The sequence below is a fragment of the Mycetomoellerius zeteki genome, unplaced genomic scaffold (genome assembly GCF_001594055.1).
Source record: "Mycetomoellerius zeteki isolate Tzet28-1 unplaced genomic scaffold, Tzet1.0 scaffold25, whole genome shotgun sequence".
NCBI classification, from domain to species: Eukaryota; Metazoa; Arthropoda; class Insecta; order Hymenoptera; family Formicidae; genus Mycetomoellerius; species Mycetomoellerius zeteki.
The window spans coordinates 1,446,415-1,469,844 of NW_017257227.1; the positions used below are offsets into that span (position 1 = coordinate 1,446,415).

Below are 23,430 nucleotides of genomic sequence, written 5' to 3' on the forward strand. Positions count from 1 at the left end.
CTACATGATGGATCCTGTCTTTTGAAGTCCATGGTAGTAAGTCTTCAAAAGAATCGATAAATCAACACTATTCCAAGAATACGTAATGTTGAAAATAACGTCACGTCGTCTGCCGTTAATATATCATTTGACTTGAAACTTGCGTTTCAAAATATGTGACAATATTCGAAATAGTTTTTTTGACCCGATATTTATCCTGTTCTTGGTTCAGCGAAATGGTTTGAATATAGATTGCAGATAAAAAGTTTGGAATAATTACAAAATTTTTTTGTGTAAATTTATATAATATTATAAGAGTAAAATCGCGGCGAAAGATCTCTATTTAATTTCAACGATAAATGAACACTTAATAATTATATAATTTTTTGAAAGAGAAAAGGAGAGAAGAGAAGAAGAAGTAGTAAAAACATCAATAAATAAGATTATTACATATGATTATTTATTATACATTTAGTATGCTGAAATTACATCGATCATTCATGTGCGCTTTGTGTATTATATGCAATAGTACATACGTATTATATTTTAGTACGTATTAATATTTATTACCTGTTCTAATATGACTCTTGTGGACTATCCACCTGGAATAATAAACTAATTGAACGATAGTACTTATGTATCCAATAAATTACTGTGACTATATCAACGTATTTTTGCAAGATTTTCGTTACTTGCTGTTAGAAACATTCGCTAGATATATTTTTTTTAATTTTTTGCTTTATTCTAACAACATTTATTCGATTGCGATTAAAAATTATCTTTCCACACAAACTGACTATTATTTTTTTCACAAAAGAAAGATCATTTTCAGAGATACCAAAAAATATCTTTACGCAACTTCATTAAAAATAATGATGACGTTATATCTCCTATTATCGTTTGTTCCAATCGCATAACAGAAATAAATATCATACAAAAAACTCTTCGTTCAGGATGCTTGCGCGTATGTATTTTGCTCACTGATTCCATTGAGACTATCTTCGAGCACCTCGAACTCTTCGAACTCCATTTTTCCGAAATCATTACCGACTTTCCAGCTCGAATTCACTTCCCACCTCGTCAACGCGCTTGGCATAAATCTACTCGGATAATTGGATCTCGAGTCGTTCAGATCGCCCAGCTTAAAGTCAGCTTTGAAGATCTTCCTCGAATCTTTGGAATCTTCTTTTTTTGGCTCCAGACCAATCACCACCGGAGGTTCTCTCTTCATCTGTTTAATTTGCTCGACATCTTCATCCTTCTGTATCTCATCTTTTTGCCTGCTGTCGATCGGTGTGATCTCGATGCTGGGTGTTTCCGCGATGGTACATTGCCTGAGATCAGCACATCTGTCCCGATTACGACGTAACGATTGTCCTTCGACGAATCTGCCAGCCAACTCTAGCCTACTATCACAAGAGTTGCTCTTCACCAACTTGAACTTTACGTAATCGTTCGATTTGTCGATTTGCTTGAAGCCATTGCCAATCAACGGCGAGACTAATGGCCCATTGTACATATTAACCACTTTCCCGCCATAGTAAGTTACAGAAGTACCGCATTCGCGGATCTTTCGCAGTACGTCTTGAGACACGTAATGCCCCGGACCGCTCGCATCTGCATCATCATAGTTGCAATTCACATCCTCGTCATCGGACGATGTACAATGGGCACCACTCCCGGGATCGGTGTCAGGATAATCGCTGGACACGCCGGAACTCACGCTGCCGGAATCCCAGTTTTGATGATGATGATGATGATGATGATGATAACGACCGACTTTATTCTTAGAACAATTAGAGCCACTTGGTGACGTGTTTCCGCTTCTAGCTTCGAAACTTTGCGCGAGAATTCTCGTTTTCGACTCGCATCGTGGGCTTCCGATTTCCTCCTTGGCTACGGAAATGGTCGATGACGCGGACTTGGTCTCGAAGAGTCTCGTGAGATCTTTCGCTCTGCTGGAACATCTGGATCTGAACATAATATATTGGTTATGGCAGCTGTTCACGAACGATTGAAGAATAAATGGATAATTTTAAAGCTTTGGTTATATTAGTTGATACATAAATTTTAATACAACGACTTACTTTTTTGTTTAGAATTCTCGACTGTAATGAAATTTCGGTTTAGGAAACGCTATTATTTTAATCGCGAATAAGAATACAGACTATTTAACACACACACGTTCCAACGTAAACTTCATCACCATTGGCCATCCCATTAAACATAACGTTATCTCGGGTTGATTTATCTAGAGTACCGTCACCTCGTTTAATTCATCCGCTTCAACTAATGTACTTAAACAGTTGGTCTATAAGGCATATTTGTAGTCAAAACACTCGCATCCGCATTATGAATAATAAAAGTTTTGTTGTCGACGACATTCTATATTACGCTACCTGGATTCTTCGCGTGTCTTGTCGGATATTTCGTCGTATCGATTGTCATCGATACTAGTTAAATCCTTCATGCTGACGCTCCTTCTAGTCTTGTCATCTCTAGAGAACTCGGCATCGCTGATTTTCTTTTTTTCGAGAGTGTTCTCGAACATACGTCTCACGTTTCTGACGGTATCTGGATCCGGTAGCTCTTCGTCAATCAGCTCACGGTTCACTCGTATAGGTTGATAGAAGAAGTGCTTTCTAATGGATGATTGCCTGGAGCTCTTAGCAGTGCCGCCACTCTCAGATTGTTCGCCGTTTCTCTCGTGGTTCTCCATCTTCTTCTGGATCGCACCAGCAATCTTGCACTTGGGTTCCGTTCTGGCCAACGGTGATGACTTTCGCTCTATCGTCTCGGCGCGAACCGGCTCAATAATGACAACGTTGTTATCCATCAACAATTCTTGGAACGAATACTCGCGTAGATATTGCATTAATCCTTCGTACGTAACGTCGCCTCGAGTGGTATTGAACATGTTCTTGCTGAACATATGCGATTTTACGATCTTGTAGCGCACATGATCGAACTCCGGACCGTCGTCCTGGCACTCTATAGAATCCACGCAACTCCTGGACCTAGTGAGATTAGTGCGCGATTTTTTATTGTCGTCTGTTCTTAGCGTGGCGGAATTAGTGGAATTTTCTACTTTTCTTGACGGCCGGTCGTCCTCGATACCATCGTCCATTGATCTTCGGCGAGAATCGCTACCGGATTCGGAACCGAGACCGAGATCGGAGCTTTCTGACCTCGCCTCGAAACCCAAGCTACCCTTTACGACGCTGCATGCCTTGCCGAGAATGTTGGATGTCTCTTTCACGATCCTCTCAAATCTGCCCTCGTTTTGCTTATTTCGTGCTGTTTCCTTCTCGGTACTTTTCCGCTCCAAGAAGTTTCTCGCGTCGTCTACCATTACTCCATTTTCCGCATTTTCCGGCGTCGTAACTTCCTGCAAAATTAATTTGTCAATTGATATAATGCGTTTCTGCCCCATTTCCGGCGTTGAGATGTCAGTTCTTATTAATGGAAAGTTTGAGGGAGAAAATTAGGCAATGAAATATTAAAATGAACCGTTTTAGAAATTGACGACATTATAAATTACTTAACGCAAACGAGTTTTTAATTAAATAAATATTATGAAAATGTAAGTGTTAAAGTCATAAATCGCGAAGTCACAGAAACTAATTAATATTCCAGCGTGCGTGCGAAGAATTTCGAATCTCTGCTTTGCACTTCTATAAAGAAGACATCGTTTTTTATATGTAAAAAATTATAATTACATTTTTAGTACAATACTTATTTGAACGTACATTTTTATGGTCTCAAGAATGAAAGTCTTAGAAAATTTTTAATGTCACGAACAATAATATTGAGTTGGAACCAAAGTTCTATGGTTAGAACGAAAGTTCGAAGCATTACTTTATTTATACCATGTTTACATGTTTTTAAAAAATATTTTTTAAAAATTTGACAGTTACATTATTCGATAAAACAAAGTTTCAGCTTTAAGACTATGTTTTTTGAATTGCGGTATGATGATTTTTAATGCATTTAATGAACAATTAAAGTTAAAATGCTCCTTTTATTTAATCCGTGATAACTTGATAACAAAAAATCTTAGAAACGTTAAAAATGATTTTGTAAGGAAACTTTAAGCTGTCACGTTAAAAAAAATCGAAAATTTTTGCAAATTTTTTTGCCACGTGACTGGTGCTCAAGTTGAGAAGAAAATTTCTCTCTTTGTCCAGCTCGTAGTTTTCTGCGTATAAAAATTATCAAATAGAAATTCAAATGACATAGTAATTTATAAAAAGTAGAGATTTATGCTTTAAAATCCCCTTTTAAAATTTAAATTTCATTTATTTTTCACAAAGTTACAGCTGTTTGCAGTTCGTAGCGTTACGAACTTCTGTTCTAATCCAATAGAATAACTTATTGAGATAAAGAAATACAATTGAACATTTCTTTCTTTAGTAGAAATATTCCATCGTATCTCATACTAACTTTCGCTTTCCTTTCATGGCCTTCGTCCTCATCGTTCACATTATTAATCGATGTAATTATAGAGGCATTAAGACGCTCGTTTGCTTCCTCCGTAATCTCTTGCGATCTCTTATCTTTTGGCACGTCCTCGACGATGGCTTCAATCTCCACAACAGAACGCCGATGGCGTCTCCTGGTGACATCATTGTCGACGACTTTAAGAACCTGCGGTCTTCGTGACATTTTGTTTAGATTTTCGTCTGGAATCCAGATCGATTTATAATCCTCTATCTCCTCGATCTTTTGGTCCTCTTTCTCGCAGAAAATCACGAAATTTTCAACATCGGTTCCCCTATGATCGGTCTTAGATGAAGAGGGAGAGTATTGATCCGCGAACTGATTCACTGAGTTAATCTCTGAATCTGCTCCGAAACTTCCGTTAGTTTCTCGATACTGTCGCCGATTTGAATCCGTCCTCGTAAACGTCCCCTGGGAATCAAGATCCTCGCGCAGCTCTTTCTCAGATTCGTCGTCACCTCGAGCGAGATTATCCTCGTTCACCTCATGCTCTTTACACTTCTCCTCGTCTGTAGCGTTGCTACTCCTCGTTGGCGAAACCTCGCTCGTGCCGTTCGGCTCGTTATACTCTAGTACTCTTAAATCTCGCAAATCGTGTATTTTTTTACATGCGAAATTACCGTCTCTCGACAAGTCGGTCTCGTTATATTCCAACCGTATGTTGGAGAGAGGTAACAAATTCAGTACGTCGAAGTACTCCAGTTCCCCATCGTCTTCGAAGAGGATGCTGTCTAAACTCCGATGCTCCTTACGCTTGCGCTTCACCTAAATAGGAAAGCACATCTATAAATACGTTACTCTTCATGCATTCTTTTCTATAGAAAATTTTGTCATCCAATCAATTTTCAGGGCTACTAGTTTTCTTATAAGCCGAGCCTTTTATTATAAGAAAATGTTTTTATAATATAAATGCAATAAAATTTGAAAGAGTCGACTCTTAATTCAATTCATCATCCTCTCGGTTGTAATTTTTGTTATTTAATAAAGTTTAGTAAGAGTTCACAAATAATATAATTCAATCTTTATTTTAGTTTTATGGAACTCACAAAAAGACATTGTATTACCAAAAATTAAATTTATGGAAAATCAATCTTCCTGATAGCCAGTTAAAATTTAATTAAGTAGCCGTTGAAGATAATGACGATATAGGAAACTGGACCGCTATATAATGATCTCTATCATTTTAATTAATGTTGGCAACAAACTTCTTAATCTTGCTAATATATTGAGAAGTCCCAGCACAGTTGATCCCAAAGACGATACATCATTATACCGAGTAAACTTTAATCAAATTAATAATTGGAGATTTCATCGTGTCAGCTTCTAATATATAGGATGTTCTAAATTTAAATGTAAAAAACGAGCATATTTCTAAAAGACTTTTTCTTAAATTATCGATCCGCTACACACTGAAAACACATTTGACATTTAAATTCGAATATATATTGTAATATACACTTGTATATTTTATATAGATATGTATTCTGACATACATTCCAATATATTGTAATATACTTCATCATTATCGTATCGTAAATTAAGTTATCCATATGCACCGCAGCTTATTACAAACCAATATAATTAAAACACACTAGAATATGTTATTTTTGAAATGAACTCAACGACTACAGAGCTAGTTTTAATTGGCTGAATAATTTATTAATTTTCTTGAACAAAAAATTGAATGAGGATGTTTTTCTTTCGCATGAAGTAAATTAGCAGTTTTATAATTTTTTATCGACAAGAGACGTATTTCACCTGCGTATATATGCAATCGATACTTCGATTGCCTTCAATAGGGCAGTTATCTTCGACGATGTCAACCAATCCGCTTACAGTATCCAAATTTTGCACACTGCGATATCGCCTTGGAGGATCCGGCCAATCGAGAATGTTCAGTCGATCAGGATCGATACGATTTTTGCGAGTATAAGACAACGGATCTGGAAGAGACTCAAGACCCGACGAAATCGAGTGAAGGCCGCACGTCGATCGCGAATGATAAGATTTTGCCTCGTTGAATCTCTCGTAAGAGTCCGACAGATGCTGCTGACTCTTTGAGAGTCTGGAACAAAATCGAAAACCTCTTCACCGATTGCTCTTGAATAAAATTTGCATTTGTATAACTTGAAAGCGCTTGTAAAACGTAAGTAATATAAATCATGACTGAAAAGAGCATCTATGTAAGTTTAATGACTTCAATAACTTACCCGAGCTTATCAGATCTGTATGCTGAGTGTTAATATTAGCTGATAAAATTAAATGAAAAAATATTGAACAGATTTTTTAATTTCATTTTAATTTTATTAAATTGAAAAAATAATTTTGTTAAATCCTCTTGCTCGTTATCACAGTAATTGATTTCGAACTATTACATTAACTTACTTAAAACAACTTTCAATATATAAAATCGCAGAATTATTTTCAATATTTCTATCTCAGTTAATTATTGCCCTATAAAATCTCAATCACTTTGATATTGTACAGCAAAATATGTTTAAAATACAATAATTTTTTTTATTCGCCAACGGTGATATGCATCGAATTAGATTGCCTCCATTCGACCGTAAATAGGTGACAAAAACAAAAAGTGAGTTGTTTTCCCGTTGTTCAACTGTTCGATTTGGTTCCGCAACGAGGAGATATCAAGTTTGAATCATATTTCAGTAAAGTTTCTTTGTGAAGTTCTTATATTAGTTTGAAAGAAACTTCAAGTCCTTCTAGTATTTTGTTGAAGAACGTTGATCGTCGCTGATCGATCAAGTTTCAACTGTGTCTGTGATGTTTGTAATAATTTACCAGTCACTGCAAGCGAATAATGCAAGTTCAGAGAAAATCAAATTTGTCGCACATAAAGAGAATCAAGTGCCATAATTGGCTTTGTTGGGAGTTAATCGTTTAACTGTTTGTTGTTCTTTTGTTGAGATGTTGAGATTATTATGACATATGAGATTGTTAAAAAATGTGCCAAAATTTTTATTCATTAAAATGATCCGTTGTCTCAAATACTTTGAAAGGAACAATTTTCAAATTAATTGATTAATGTATTGGATTGGAACAAAAGTTCGTAGCACTATGAACTTCAAAATTCAAACAGATGTAACAAATGTTAAAAATATAAATTTTAAAAAAAGGAAGCTTAAAATCTCTCTTTGAAAAAATATTGAACAGATTTTTTAATTACATTTTAATTTTATTAAATTGAAAAAATAATTTTGTTAAATCCTCTCTTGCTCGTTATCACAGTAATTGATTTCGAACTATTACATTAACTTACTTAAAACAACTTTCAATATATAAAATATCGCAGAATTATTTTCAATATTTCTATCTCAGTTAATTATTGCCCTATAAAATCTCAATCACTTTGATATTGTACAGCAAAATATGTTTAAAATACAATAATTTTTTTTATTCGCCAACGGTGATATGCATCGAATTAGATTGCATCGAATTAAATATTTTTTGAAGTTCTGTGAATTAACTTTTACATATACCTAGAAAGTTACAAGCTGGACAAAATGGAAAATTTTCTTCTCTGTAGACCTGTCATGTGTCCAAAAAACTTGTGAAAATTTTCAACTTTCTAACGTGAGTTTCAAGTTTTTTCTAAAAATCATTATTTTTTTTAAATGTTTCTAAAATTTTTTGTTACTGAATTATCCGGATTAAATAAAAAGAGCAACTTCGATTGTTCGTAACTCTGTTAAAAATCATCGTACCACAATTAAAAAAACCAGTCTTAAAACTGAAATTTTGTTTTATCAAATAGTAATCTTAAAGTAAATTTTACACTTTAATTTCGAATTAAATATTGATTTAATTTAAATTAAATCTAAGAATAATTTTTTATTCTCATTACCAATTTTTTTTAATATTTTTTGAAACCATGTAGATATGATACAAACGAAGTAATGCTACGAACTTTTGTTCTAACACAATACTGTCTAATATTAATCTTGTTAAAAACAGCTATTAAATAAAATAAAGTCTTCCGAACTGTTATCATCTTCATTTCTCACATAGTAGTCTATTAATTAAATTAATTAAAGAGTAGGTCAAGAGCGCGGTTTGTGACCGAGTTGCGGTCTTTCTCTTGATAAAAGAGCTCACCTGTCCTTGAGAGAATTCCGATCGATTAGCTTAGCCCTCGGGATCAATTGATGTCTCCTGGGCAAATCAAAGGTCGACTGGCCTAGCCGAAAATGCGCCGCTTCTCGATCCTGTCGAGAATCGTCTTCCGATATTACTGCAAGACTCCTCGTACGTTTCAGCAGCTTCCTGCGATCCTGTGTCGACTGTGCCGAGTGGGAGTCACCATAGCGGCTGCCCTCTCTGCAATTAAAATCGCGCAATTGCGTGGTAACAGTTTTAATCATAGGAAACACATATAATAATAAAATCATACGCTATGACAGGTTTCTACCGGGTACAATACGTATTTTGCATTGTACAGGCTGTATCAGAAAAGTACTTTCTCTCTGTTACGGATCCTCGGGAAAATTTAAAGTTACTTTTACCACAATAAAAACATCAAATTTAGAAGCTTAATTAAAAAGTTGCATAACTTAATTCGAAAGTTTTGAAAATTAAGAGGACTCGTGAACAAATTAATCTTGAACTTTCACTGCGAATGTACACCGCTCTTACATTCTTTTAATTTTGCATTTAATTAAATGCTCGTACTGTTTAATGGAATTTTTATTCGAAGTTTAATTATCAAGATAGATATTTCATATTGAAAATTAATTAAAACACTATAATTGCTCTAAATTGAGTTCTTATATTCAGGAGAAATCTACTAAATGTATCCAAGACTTATTAATTAGCTTCTATGCTTTTATGCAACCCGTATTATTATTACTGAAATATTCAATATAAATACGCAGATCCTTACGACATCTTTTGCATGTTAAATATTATTTACGAAGCAGTAATGCAATCGCTGTATATTTGACAACTAATAAACTTGCGACCATCGCTTTTTATTGACATAACAGGCAACATAAAGAGGCGTAACTTTAATATCCCGTTAATTACCATGTATGTGGCTCAGATGACCCACAATATTCATTAACGTATAGATGTATCAATGCATATATTTATCTCTTCTTTTGCGAGTGAATTATCACATCAACATCGTGTCGTGGAAAATTATCTGCATGCGAATCAGTGAGTTAGACGAACCCGGAAAAATTTCTGTGCGTTAAAACGTCGAGGGAAAAAGGCATAATAGTACAATGGCGAGTCTTATGTTTACGAAAATGTTTTCGAGTTCCTTTATGAACAACGAATTTCCTTGTTTCATAGAAAAGAGCGTCATAATTTATTATTTCAACAACCTTTTAAAATGAGATTTAGCACTTAATATTTTTCTCTCATGTTTAAAAGATTATTGCTTTTTTTTTGCGCAGTATAACAAATTGTATCTCCCATTATCATTTTCTTGACAATTACCGTGATTTATCGCATCCGACTGTGCATGTGAATGCATTCATAATAAATGATAATTAAATACCTTGTTATACTACGATATAATAATTATGTTAGGCATTTCATGTTTCATGTTTTTATTTAACAAGTAAGTTCTTATCGGATATTAAAAAATAATATTACATGCGGCGCGCGAATTTCCATAATAAGTGCTGTAATGAAGCTGACAAATTAGTATCTAATATGTATCTAATCAATGCATGTTCGAGTAACTAAATCAATTTTTTATTTCCACGTCCTTTCCTCTAATATTTATTTTTTTCAGTTTACTTTAAAAATATTAAGAGAAGAAAACATAACATCGTTTAATTTTTTTTTTAAATTCTTTATGTGTGTTGCATTATAAAATAAAAAATCTAAAAGTTTGTGTCCTTCCAGTAATGCTTTTATTACTCGAATTGTGGTATTAAATCGCTCGCCTTGCTCCTATTTACCACACTTTCTGTAGTAAGTCCGCGAATTTTTCGGTGAATTTTATTTACATGCGAAGGTAAAACGGTAACTATGCTTATGTCGAGTTCACTATATTTACATTATATTTCTTGTTTCCTAACTATATTATACAATGTTTTTAATCTCAGATCTGAAGTTCTTATTGTTTCTTTTGAAAAATAATAACATAAAACTTTTGACCTATACATGGAAAAATAGCTTATATAAGTTTGTGAATTTAAATATTGTGACAATTTAATTAAAATATTTTAATTAAATTGTTTCAATACGTAAACGCTAATACACGTATGAAGTTTAAAGTTTAAAAAAGTATGCTTAAAAAAGTACATATAAAAATTTTAGTTATTAATTTTTTAATATTTTCCTTTATTAAAAAGACAACGACGTTACGTAAAGCTTATTTGATACGAAAATGAAGTTGCTATGACTAATTTGCTTACTTCATACTCGAATATGCTCTAAATATTTCTTGCGTAATTAATCTCTTTAATCAATAGCGAAAAATTCACGCGCCATTTCATTACTGTCTGTGAAAACAATGAACACCAGAAGACTAGGGCTAGTTATCACAGTTTTTGAATAATGATTTTTAGAAAAAAGTAGACATAAAATTTTGAAACACATGTACCTACGTTAGGATATACCTATATTCTTTAAGTATTAAAGGAAAATATTATATTACTGTTGAATATCATCATTCTACAAACAAGTTATTTTTTAGAAAGAAGACAAGAAAAATTTATTAACTTCATTTTCTTAAAAGTTGTTGTAACTAATATATATGGCGCAAATCATTTTACACAACAATTTAATATTATATTAGTAATTTATAGTAAAAGGAAGTATGCTCTGCCATACGCTGATTGAGTTATTAACTTTTTGACGATCAACTTCGTATGAGAGCCAGCTCTGGTCTCCTACAATTATTTCTCTGCGTCCCTCTGTGTATACGCTAACAAGGTATTTAATTAATATTAAAAGAAATATGCTGGCACAAAATGCAGAAATAGAAGAACGCGTGTGAAAATCTCTTTCGAAGAACCTTGCATTATGATATAAACTGCAGAATTAAATTGAGATATGAATCTGCCGTTGCATGTATCTTTTTAGGTTCCAAAAATTTTTTACAAGCATCGTGATATGACATGGCATGTCTACGTACAATCGCGTATGCGGTTTTTTCCACTTGAATATTCGTACTGAAAACGGACGTGTCCTTTCGGCCGACTGCCCGTCTTAACGAACGTGAATCCTTGAAGTCCAAATGCAAACGGCGTATCGTCGTCTCATTGTGTTCATCTGAACACGGAGCTTAGTTACGTAAGATTATCACGAGTTATCTCGGGTACTTTACACGCTGTTTTTAATACATGTACGTGCAGAAAGATCAGCCTCAGGTAGTGACTTACTTTTTTCTTCTGGTTTTTTCCTTTATATAAGTTTTACATGTCATCGTGTTAAAGTTCAACCTTTTTTTTATACTAATAATGTTATGATGGTATAGCTATATTAAGTCCTCGAAATAATTGCTGATTTTATAAATTAAAATATGTTTATGCCAGCTAAAGTATCTTTTTAAGGCATAAATAAAATATTATGTATGTAGACATATATGTGCCTACTACAGCTTTACGTGTTTCGAGTATGATTAGTTTAGCCATACATACCATATACTTCGAATAGGACGCGCCCAACCTGATTTAAACAAATGATTCATATCTGTGATCATGTTTTTGTCAACGCATTATGCACAAGTTGCGGCGTTATTTTGTGGGATATTTTCTGCATAATGTAAATATATGTTACATTTACATTGTATTTTTCATATTGTTTAAGGACTATACCATTCATATTCTCTAAATCTGAATCAGTGGATAATCACTGATATCAGTGCCAAGATATGCTGGTAATCAGTGAATGAAATGTGAGATCCTTAACCTAGCTAAGTTTTATTATGTGATCTACCTTGTTTTAGTGTATAAATTCAATGAATATGGTACTGGAATATTTATTGAATTTATGCACTAAAACAAGGTTATAGTTAGACATAATAAAGATTATATGGTATAATAAAGATTATGTAGTAATATCACATAATAAAGATTATATGGTATGATTATTCTAACCATATTCTCTTGTAGGTATTGATTATATACATATATGGCTATTTCAACTATACTCTCTGAGGGACTGTACTACTAGTATATAGTATATATAGTGGAATTATACTGTACATGTCCAACTAGTAATACGATACAATTACGCTATTGTGACAATTTATATAAATTAAAAAAATTTGGGAATCTCAATTTAAACTGATGGATATGCTATCATTAAAAAAGTTAGGTTATCCATAATTGTATAGTTGCAATATTAATACGGTATAGTAGTGGCTATATTAAACATATAATATAACTGAATTAACCATATTTATGGCTAACACTTCTAATCTTTTCTCTCCGTGCAGCATTTTTTATTATCACGTTAATTGTAGAATATTATTTAAAATTTCTTACGAGTTTATAATGCATTTTATATATGGCTGAAATTTCCTTATGCTATGATGTAATCGTTTCCTCTAATAGCTTCACTTCTTTTCATGTCTTCACTAGCGATGATTGGTTATCGATAGCGTGATAGGACACGCTCGAATTGTGACTAATCAATGCTTATCTTGTTACTCTAACTACTCATAAACTCAACGATGCTTGTAAACCTAAAACTGTGCTGCATGTGCTCGCGAAATTCGGAAAGGACTTCAAATTGCCCCGATTTGAAACAATGTGAACAATTAATATTCAACCGTCGATCTGATCTTTTTACACGAGCATGGAAATGAATATTTGAACTGCGCAATCAAGTTATCGATTAATGTTGATTAAATATGCATGAATAAAAAGTGCGTCGATTATGCACGGAAAATATGTCGTCAATTTAGAAAAACAGTAATCATACCTGTATATATCGTCTCTCTATAAAAAGCGATTGAAAGCATGGAATAAACTCGACACAAGAGAAATAACATTTTCTTGTGTAGAATAAATTTATTTCTGATGTATTAAGCAAAGGAGAAGACAAACATCTCAAACTTTGTTAAAGCGAACTAAATTTTGCTTTGATGTAAAATATCATAAACGGAATAAACCCACGATACAAGTGTACTGTTGGCTACTGCTCGCTTTATCAAGATTTTAGAATATATAAATATGATATTGTAAGCTGGGAAAAAGATAAAAATGCTTTATTATACGCACATTAAACGTTGCAACACACATTTCTGCACATCGAGCGTTTATTCTGTGTGCAAGCCGCGATAAAATTAAAATTAGTCGTGATTTCCGGTCAATAATAGTTTCTATCATTGCACCTGTATTCAGGCAGCACCGCGCAAAGAAATGACCAAGGGTTTGCACGTAGTGAAACGCGACGGGAATATCCTACGTGACCAGGCCGGAAGAAGTTCCGCAGTGTGAACAGTCGATGGTTAACATCCGACCGATGACGAAGTCGGTTGTCTCCGTATGACTTCACGGGTCGAGGCGCACCCGTCTTATATCATGGCATTTATAAAATGAAACTGTGCAATAAAGATACATAATCTTGCGTATTAAAAGATTTATGTTAGCCGTATATAAGAAAATTAAATAGAACAATTTATGCCACAAATTAGAATGTATATTAAGTATATAAGTATTAAGTGTATAAGTAATTAATTACTTTTTCCTTCATTTGTTCTTTTTATTGACATTAAAATCGATTGTGGCATAAGATTTTTTCGAAAAATATACATATAATAATTTTTTAAATGAGTAGTTTCATGTAAATATATTTTAACAAAAGAAAAATTATACTCATTCTCAGCACAACATTTTCACTTCGTCTTTTTTCTATTACTGCGCTCAACTCGAAAAATTCGCGTTAACATAATATTCCCTTGCTTCCTTTATTCAGCATCGTCAAGTTGAAATTGCGAACTTAACGAAAAAAAATCGTACAATTGATTACATCGGATATAGAAGAAATAAATTCGAATAACCGGTGTGTTTATGGTCAGGACAGCTTGAATGAATCACCGTGTATAGATCTTTTTTATCCGTTCTTAAATAAGAAACGTTACAACCTTGGTCCTCTACGACTCGTGTCTCTAGACGTTACTGGCGAAAACAATGATTATGCAATTTCACGTAACCTGGATGCCGTGAACAAGGTCTACCACCATGACTAATTGCACCGAGTCTAATTTATTAAAATTGGGGTCAAGATTAAGTAAGGTGATCAGTGACATAAAGTGTAGATTTTTCTCTTTAGATAAGACGTAGATTTTTGAATGATAATTTTATTTAAAACAAAAGTGCATTTTTTGTTAGAAATAAATCATTGAAAAACTCAAACGAAGTATCAAATCACTACTGAGTTATCGATTTGTATTCTTTTTCGTTGAGTATCCTGTGGTCACACAAAAGTCCCTACTTGACACACATGCCCTAAAAGACACCTGATATCGTTGGCGCACGCGATGTGACATTAGATAAATTAATCCAGATAACTCACGGATTTCCAAATGGCCCTTAAATAGCTGACACAATGAGAACAGCGGTAAAACACGAGCTGATGTTGCCGATAACGATTCTTGTTCCTTGCACGTTCCTTTTCGATAAGAAATTTGGTTTTTGAGATGATCGATAGTCCCCCGAATAAAGGATGAAGGCCAGCTCCGTTTACCGATAAAGAAAAAGCTCTAAACACGAGAAAAGATTCGGCACACACGCGATTGCGCGGAATCGGATGCTAAATTTCGGCACTCGCTGGACCGTGTCGAGAGCGGGCGATTGTTAATCTCCTGCGAGATGCTCTATCGACATGGACGGCCGGTGCCGGGTCTTCACTTTCTCGTTTGCGCACTGACTGGCGAAGAAGTATTATTGTACCTGCAGACCGATCGCCACCTGTTCCCGCCGGTATACCTATCTAGGTAGTGGGAGTAGGATGTACTTCAGCCAGACAATGACGTCCTCGAGACTACGATCATGGTACAACAGTAGTCACGCAGATAAGTTAGAGACTTATGAACCATGAATTAAGCTTATATAATAGATTTTGAAAGTTTGTTTACGAGAAATTATAATAAAAGGAATCTTTATAACAAATTTCTCGCTTAATTCGTAAAAATGTATTTTATATCTTTCTATCCTTTAAATTTATTATTTTTCAAATAATGTAATATATTTAATGGCTGAATTATTACTCATAGATTTAAAAATTATTACTTCAATGAGATTATATTATAATAATGTATCATAAAATTAATAAATTATTCTATTGAAATATCACATGTTATTTGACATTATTAAAATGTAAATTACTAAAAGCATGATAAATATTACATTGGTATCATTATCGAAAACGAGTTTTGAGGGACTGAGTATGTTATACACACATTTAAAAGAATTAGTCAATAACTATATAGGTATGCTATATTTGGCAAGGACCCCGTTAGATACACGATACAAGTACTGAATTATTTATTAAGTAAACGTGACTGTAGAAAAATAGATACGAATTTTATAAGATTGAATTCAATTTAATGTATCTTATATAAAAATATTAACCTCTCTCTCTCTCTCTCTCTCTCTCTCAAAATTTTTATAGATTATGATTTTTTAAGAATATTAGATCACAAGTATTAAATATAATAATGTTTTTATAACATTTAATCTTTTATATTTGTAGATTTCGATATTCAAGAGCATTATCTCTGTCACATTTGATTTCGATATCTAAATATAGAAAACGTAAAATTATGTTTAAACATTATACGCAGAAAGATAAGAATCTGAACGTTCTTTAACGATTTACTTTAATGTATGAGGATAAACCTTTCCAATTCACAAAGTGGTAAATAATCCTCGAAAGTGATAGAGTGCTGAATTCCAAGTGGCAAGAGATCTCGAGTGTTTTATCTAGAGTACTTTGTGAAGTTCGCGCACAGATGCTTCCAAGGTATCCTTTGAAGATCTCCTTCGTTATCTTCCATTTCTCGAGGTTATCATTTCTCTTTCGCGGTAGTGTGTTTCTCGTGTACAGAGTTTGGTTCGCTACTTCCTGAAAGCTTACACTTGCGACATTGTATCAAGGCCACATATACTATATATAAGAACGGCGTTCTAATATCTGACGCAAAATCAAAAGTAATTTTTCTTACAATATAAACGTCAACAGCAATAGTGCGTCAATCGGCAAATTAATATGAATTAAAACTCAGATCGTACCTGGAATTGATTCGAGCATGATACTGTCGAGAAAATAATTTAAATGGAAATACAGAAAAGTAAAGATACCTGTATATTTAAGTATACCTATATACACGATTCTTTGTACGACTATTTTACTTTATACGTCTACTTTTGTTACAGTTAATTTATTTGAAAGGGATTTTTTTTAATATGCTGCTTCTACTGTTAAAACACATACCGTAAATGAGTAAATGAATATTCATGAGAGAATATTCAAATGTTAAGAATCATTTAATTTCAAACGGAAGTCTTTTCATCTCACTCATAACTTTTTTCTGGTATTTATTCATTTGTAATAGTTATATTTTCTGTTGTATTGTAGCAATTATACAAAGATTGTGATATTTTAGATTATTAGATTATCTACGCATATTTTATATTTATGCATTATATTTCATAATAATTATTCCTGCAACATTATTTTAACTACATATATATATTAAAATCCCCAACAATTTTAAGTAAGAACAATTGGATTTTCCAGCTCACGATTTATAAAATGATATACAATATATTTTGTCGTTACATTTTATGATACATTGTACGATAATAAAATTTTAATCATTTGGAAGTAATTTACTTATTACAACATTAAAAGTACATGAGAAACGAGAATGCATAGATGTGTAGAAGTTTAATAGTTTTCAACCACCACTGTTTCTCATCGTGGTTAATGCGGGTCTCTCGTGATCCACTGAAGTTATCTTCAATTAGCACTAGATAGGAACATCATCATAGAAAGACGCAACTTAGATAATTAACGAAGGATACGATAATGAGATTACCGTTATATGTACATACCTTCTGCGCAAGCATACTCCATTTTTAAAATATTAAATTATAATGGCAAATTATTGTACAAAAATAGAATATATCTTTTTTAAATCTTACTTATTGAGATTTACAATTTCGTTAAACGTTCAAATAAAACTACAGTTAAAATTTCATTGCTCCATGTCATAAAATCAATATATAAATGAAAATAAACGATGTGCCAAATCTCATAAAATGACAGAAGCCAATATCGCGAAATAACACATTTTATTGTGGATCACTTATTAACGGTGCGGGATTCACTTACTATCGCAATTTTCTTTCGAGAGAAATGAGAGTATTGTGAGCCACATACGACAGAATTCCGTTTTGTGTTCCGAGTCGACCAGCGTACAGCAAAACCGCGAAGAAGAAAGTTCATAGTTGGTCTAGGGATCGCTTGCATGCACGCAATTGTGGGTACTGCATAGCTGAATAGCTATCCGAGATAATTCAACTTTTTGATTTCTTTCCTGATTAATTTACCTCCCATTTCACCGCGTGTTTCTCCACAAATCTTTTTTGATAATTTAATCCTTCGACAAAGATATATATATATATATACACAGGGTGTTTGGAAAGTAATGAAAAATCTTTCGCATAGGGGCAGAATGGACTAAACTGAGAAGAAAAGTCCTCTACCATTTCACAATAGTTAACAAGATATTAATTACTAAAAATTGTCAAAAATTGGTCTTCAATAATTTTTTACTCAAATACTATCAACTTTACAGAAAAACTAAAAGAGACAAAAATTGTTTATTTTCTTCTCATAAAGCTCTAAGAATTTTTTATCAACTTTTTAGTACTGCATTTTCTTAATTTTACCAACATGAGAAAATACGGTATTAAAAAATTCTGAAAAAATTCTGAAAAAGATTCTCAGAACCTTATGAGAAGAAAATAAACAATTTTTGTCTCTTAAATTTATGTACTAAATATTTTTTAAATGTGCTTTAAAAGAGAAATAAAGGAAAGAATTTACACAACTCAAAAATATTTGTTCACCCCAATTTTTGTTGTTGTTGTACATATATTTTTTATACACCTGAATAAATAATAAGTTAAATAGTTATTAAAGTTAATCTTACATTAGTGAAGCTTAAGGATTCTTGTGCTATACTGATCAGAAAAAAGCACGTTCGCACTTTTTACTTGCACGAACTTTTAATTGAAGTTTCAAGTCGAAGAATTGCGGCGCGTTTCCTTGGACTTTTATTGTACTAACTTTGACGTAGCGAGAATGAATTATGAAAAATCGATTATTTTTTTCCGCAGAACAAGTATTGAATATCAAACGTTCGGAAAATCCTGTTCTTATCGCAATCCTTTTACCTCTGAACAAAGTTTCGATATGAAAACCATTTGGGAGATTCTAATGAAATTCTCCTTAAAGTTGAGAACAAAGAAAGAGAATCAACTTTTTATGTTCCTTTACATTATCAAGACGATAGGTGTAACAGTAATGGTTTACCAATTCCATCATTCGCCACTATCGAAGAGTACTATCCACAAGGCGTGGTGCATTTAGGAATATTTGAAATTACTTAAGAGCCATTTCTTTCCACATCTTGTCGGTCGTAATAGCTGCCCCTAGGCCATTCAATATCGAAATACAAAGTCAAAGGAACGTTACTTCCTCGAATATAAGTAGCTGATCACGTAATTAAGTTTAACATAAATAAAAGTAAGAACCAAGTAAAAAGTATCGTTTATATTCATGAACGAATGATACGGATCTACGTTTGCAGCATATTTGTGGAGATCCGATCATGGTTTTGAGCACGGAACGACTATAATGGTGCTCGTAGCATGTATTTTTAACGACACAGCATTCGAGTAACGTTTTAACGTATTGCACGCTTTCTCTGACGGCTTAATGCAATGCTCGCTTTTTTCGTGTTTCTCTCAAAGAATAATTTTTGGGTGGAACTTAAAAAAATATTTGTAGAGGTATAATATATAATATGTTTCCAAAATATTACGAATCAAACTGATCAATAAATTTCTAAGACAATTAATGTCAATAAAATACGATATAAAATAAAGTAGAACAAAGTATAAAACAAGAGTAGAATAGAAAATGAAATACTAATTTAGCGAAACTAATCTCACCGGGAAGCGGAACTAAAAGTTCCCCGAGGAAATTTAAAGTATACATGCGGCACTGTCCTAGAATTTTGAAACGTAAAGAAGTCTCAACCATATAAACTTTTAATGCTTGCCATTCTCATGTTAAAAAAAAAGCTTGATTAATGATTTTAGTACTACGAAATATTACATTTAAGAAACTCGTGTAAGAACTTTTTTACGGAAAAAATTCAAATATTTTCAGAATCATCTCCAAATATTTTTTTATTGTAGAACAAGATGAATAGGAATGATAGCAAGATGCAATCAGCCATGCAAATTGTGGAAGATTATTTTCTGAAGTTTTATATAGATTTTAAGATGCTAATAGCATTAAATAAACAATCTAGATTAATTTAGGAAGCAGCAATGAATAAACACACGCGCTGATAAAGACGCCTTCTAATAAAAAATAAGATTCTTTTTACAACTTTTTACACTTTTGTCATATTGTTTATTTTTAGCTTTTAATGTAAATTCAGGGAAACTTGATTCGAATTTGATTAGTTTTCAAATCAGAGATTTGATTCTATTCGATTCGACATAAAGATTTCAAATTTTTTGTTTTGCTTTTGAAGTAATTTACCTGAAGCAGCGCGCACAATTTCCTGAGCGTCCTTTCCGGGTCGAGGATGTATTCAATAAATCAGTAAAGGATTATTTTACTTTGCACAGGATATGCGCGCACAATGGAAATTCTGATTGAACGACATCCCGGGTTTGTCGTTGAATGCAACCGATATGCAACTGGGGTATCAAGTCAAAAAAGGCGCAAACAACCATGATCATTCCATCCCCTCTGCGCGGTTTTCAACCGATGAATCATAAGGTTGTCGAGGGAACTACTTCACCGTGTGAAACGAAATGTGTATACTGGGTACAATTGAATGCAGTGCACACGAGTGACCCCCCAAGTTCACCTGCCTTCGTTCTTTGACGCACCTGGTCACAGTGATTCGTGCGCTATGTAAAGAGTAGTACGAAGCGCACCGTCGTCTTCCTTTTCATTAATATTATAATTATAATATTTTTTCAAATTCTATTGCGAAAATTTTCTAATTTTCTTTGATATACAATTTTATTTAAATGTAAACCAACAATTGTTTGAAACACAAATTTCTTATAATTTATGTAATTGAATTATATACGCAATATCAAATGCTTTTGAAATATCCCTCACACAGAAATACCATTAACAAATCTTTAAATGAACGAAAACTCTTATTGATAATTAATATAATATAATAACATTTCGAGCAATATTATTACCGATAATTATTTTGTTTGTCAGTATTCTTTCTCGTTTGCGAACAATAATTGTCAGAGCAGAAGCAATTATACGAATGTAATAATTGCGTTCAACTGTAAAACTTTCATACGTGAAATGATCTTTACCAATTGTTCTTCCGGTTCTCACCGTTTTCCACGAAACACTTTGAGAATCAATTATGTACTAACCGATAGTACGCAGATGAAATCAATTAGGCTTGATTACCTGAAACATCATTAGGGATTCCGCACAGCCGACGATCCGCGGTTTATCGCGAGAGAACTACGGAGAAATTGATGCTTTACACCAGAAACGCGACGTGAAAGCGAGTGGTAATGTGAAGTGATACGTATGTAATTTAATCCTCGGTCATCGACACTTACAAAATTTAAAGTTGCCTGATTCACTTTCCACTGATAATGATCGAGGAATACTAATATGCAACTCTTAAGGAATATTAAATTTTATTAATTTTACCATAATATAATTTACCTTTTATGTCTTTCTTCATTTATGGATTCTTTAGTCTATTCATCGCTTTTTTAATAGCAAAGTTTAATTAAATTGTTAATAAACGGTCAATTAAGTGATTAAGAGAATTCGGATCTTTAAAGACAGTTAGAAAATATTTTCTTTGTTATAGTATTATAGTATAAAAAGGTTGTGATGAAATTCTTTTAGACAAATATTTCCTTAGCTGAACAATTGAAGACTCGCTTAACAAATCAAGAATTAGTCTTTTGTATTTATACAATGTACATTTTCTATCGCAATTTATATATGAGCAAAGCAGGTGTTTAAAACTGGGTCTTGGATGGACCAAGAATCGCTCTTACCTAATCTAGTCATCGATTTTAATGTTACCGTGCTTCAAGGATGGTTACTTTCTTTACGTAACGATGCGCTCATCGTGAAAAAAAACATTGTCTGTGTAATAAAGTTATTATTACGTAAGTAAGAGGATCTCCGCGAGGCCAATCGCAAAATGTATCTAAGTCGAAAGCATAACAAAGTCCAGGACTTCATCAATCACATGGAACCTCCGTGTTGACGAATGTTCGCATCAGCATCTCGTTAGAACAGTTGGATACGCGGAAACTTTGACGATTTAATGATTTAAATTTTATGAACCGACAACGAATCATGCATGTGTTGATACAGCAAATAAACAAGATAGGAAAATAGAACCGATTATTTCGTGGTTTTCCAGCTACGATGGAAAGGTCAGGAAACGAGGCCACGAACCGACAGGAAGTTACACAATAGAGAGCACGTTCCTATTCTCACAAGGGAAATTTTGTATACGTTGATAATGTTTTTTAATGAGGACTCGATTTTCTCGTTGTACTGATCAACGAGTATTCCCTCTCGAGTATTTTATCTTACGAGATGTTCGTAAAAGTTTCGTATTTTCATAGGATGAATTATGAAAGTAAAATCTCATTGCAAAAGACATCAAAACGGCATGCTTAAAGGAGCTTCATCTACGTTATAACGTGATTACAAAAGTCCATTCCTCTACCGATCGTGAAATTATGCGTATGTTGGCAAATTGCCACGCTAATGCGTCATTTTAAACATGAACACATCTTGTCACTCCGTTTACCAGGTGGAATTTGACGACAGTTTGCAGTAAGAACTAAGGCAAACGAGACAACTCCCAGAATAATCCAACGATATTTCGAGATGACGGCGGACGTCATTACGGACTCTCGTTTTGCTGATGGACTAAGTTTATATCGTAGAATAGTTGCGTTATGACTGCTACAAATAACCATTGCGATACTGAATAAAAAGCTGATCATTGGATTAGCATAAATCTTTATTTAATTTTTTGTGGTATCTGTTATTTACAGCAAATCGAGAGTTCAGAAGACGTAATTTATTTATATCCTTGAATTCAAAACTGTATTGTTAAAAACTCGGTATTAGCCTTATTTTACTTTTTGGATTTACTTTTTTAACAATACATATATAATTGTTTAGATATTGTGTGAAAAATGTATATTAAATTTTAAAAAATATGCAAATTTTATATATCTAAAATATCTTTGATAACATTTTTCTAAAATATTATGCTAAACTGGTAAATTTTTTGGAATAATTCCTGATGCATATGATCTAATATTTAGTGAGAAGAGTTAAGCCACAGATAATGCATGGAATTTCGTGCAATTTTAAATTATAATACACACAGTCCTGAAGCTATTTTCATGCACTTTTTATAGTATAACTCATTAATCTAAAAAATTTTTCACTATTTTAATAAAACAAGTTATTAATAAAAATATAATAATTTTGCATAATATAAAGCCGAGGATTTCATTTAAAAAAGGCTGTATAAAAAATACAATAGGTATTCTCTAAAATTTTTTATATTTCTGTCCTATATTTTTCCATCTTTATGAATATTTATTTCCATATTTTTATGATATTTTCTTTCTAGAGAATTTGTCAAAAATGTCAAAAAGCGATAAAATTAAATAAACGAAATGAATA

The 23,430-nt window shown here is 32.9% G+C and overlaps 2 protein-coding genes across 2 annotated transcripts in view; one reads left to right on the plus strand and one right to left on the minus strand.

Annotated features, from left to right (window-relative positions):
• The window catches only part of MCU (mitochondrial calcium uniporter), a 60,863-nt gene that overhangs the window by 23,274 nt on the left and 14,159 nt on the right, over positions 1-23,430 (plus strand). The gene's annotated exons all lie outside the window — the stretch shown is intronic.
• Positions 846-23,430, minus strand: part of jv (javelin) — a 30,803-nt gene continuing 8,218 nt past the window's right edge. The window contains exons 3-7 of the mRNA XM_018449791.1: positions 8,593-8,814; positions 6,238-6,544; positions 4,423-5,244; positions 2,379-3,367; positions 846-1,952 (exon numbers count right to left, since the gene is read on the minus strand). Of these exons, the coding sequence (XP_018305293.1) occupies positions 929-1,952; positions 2,379-3,367; positions 4,423-5,244; positions 6,238-6,544; positions 8,593-8,814 (3,364 nt within the window). The 3' untranslated portion in view covers positions 846-928. The remainder of the gene's footprint in view (positions 1,953-2,378; positions 3,368-4,422; positions 5,245-6,237; positions 6,545-8,592; positions 8,815-23,430) is intronic.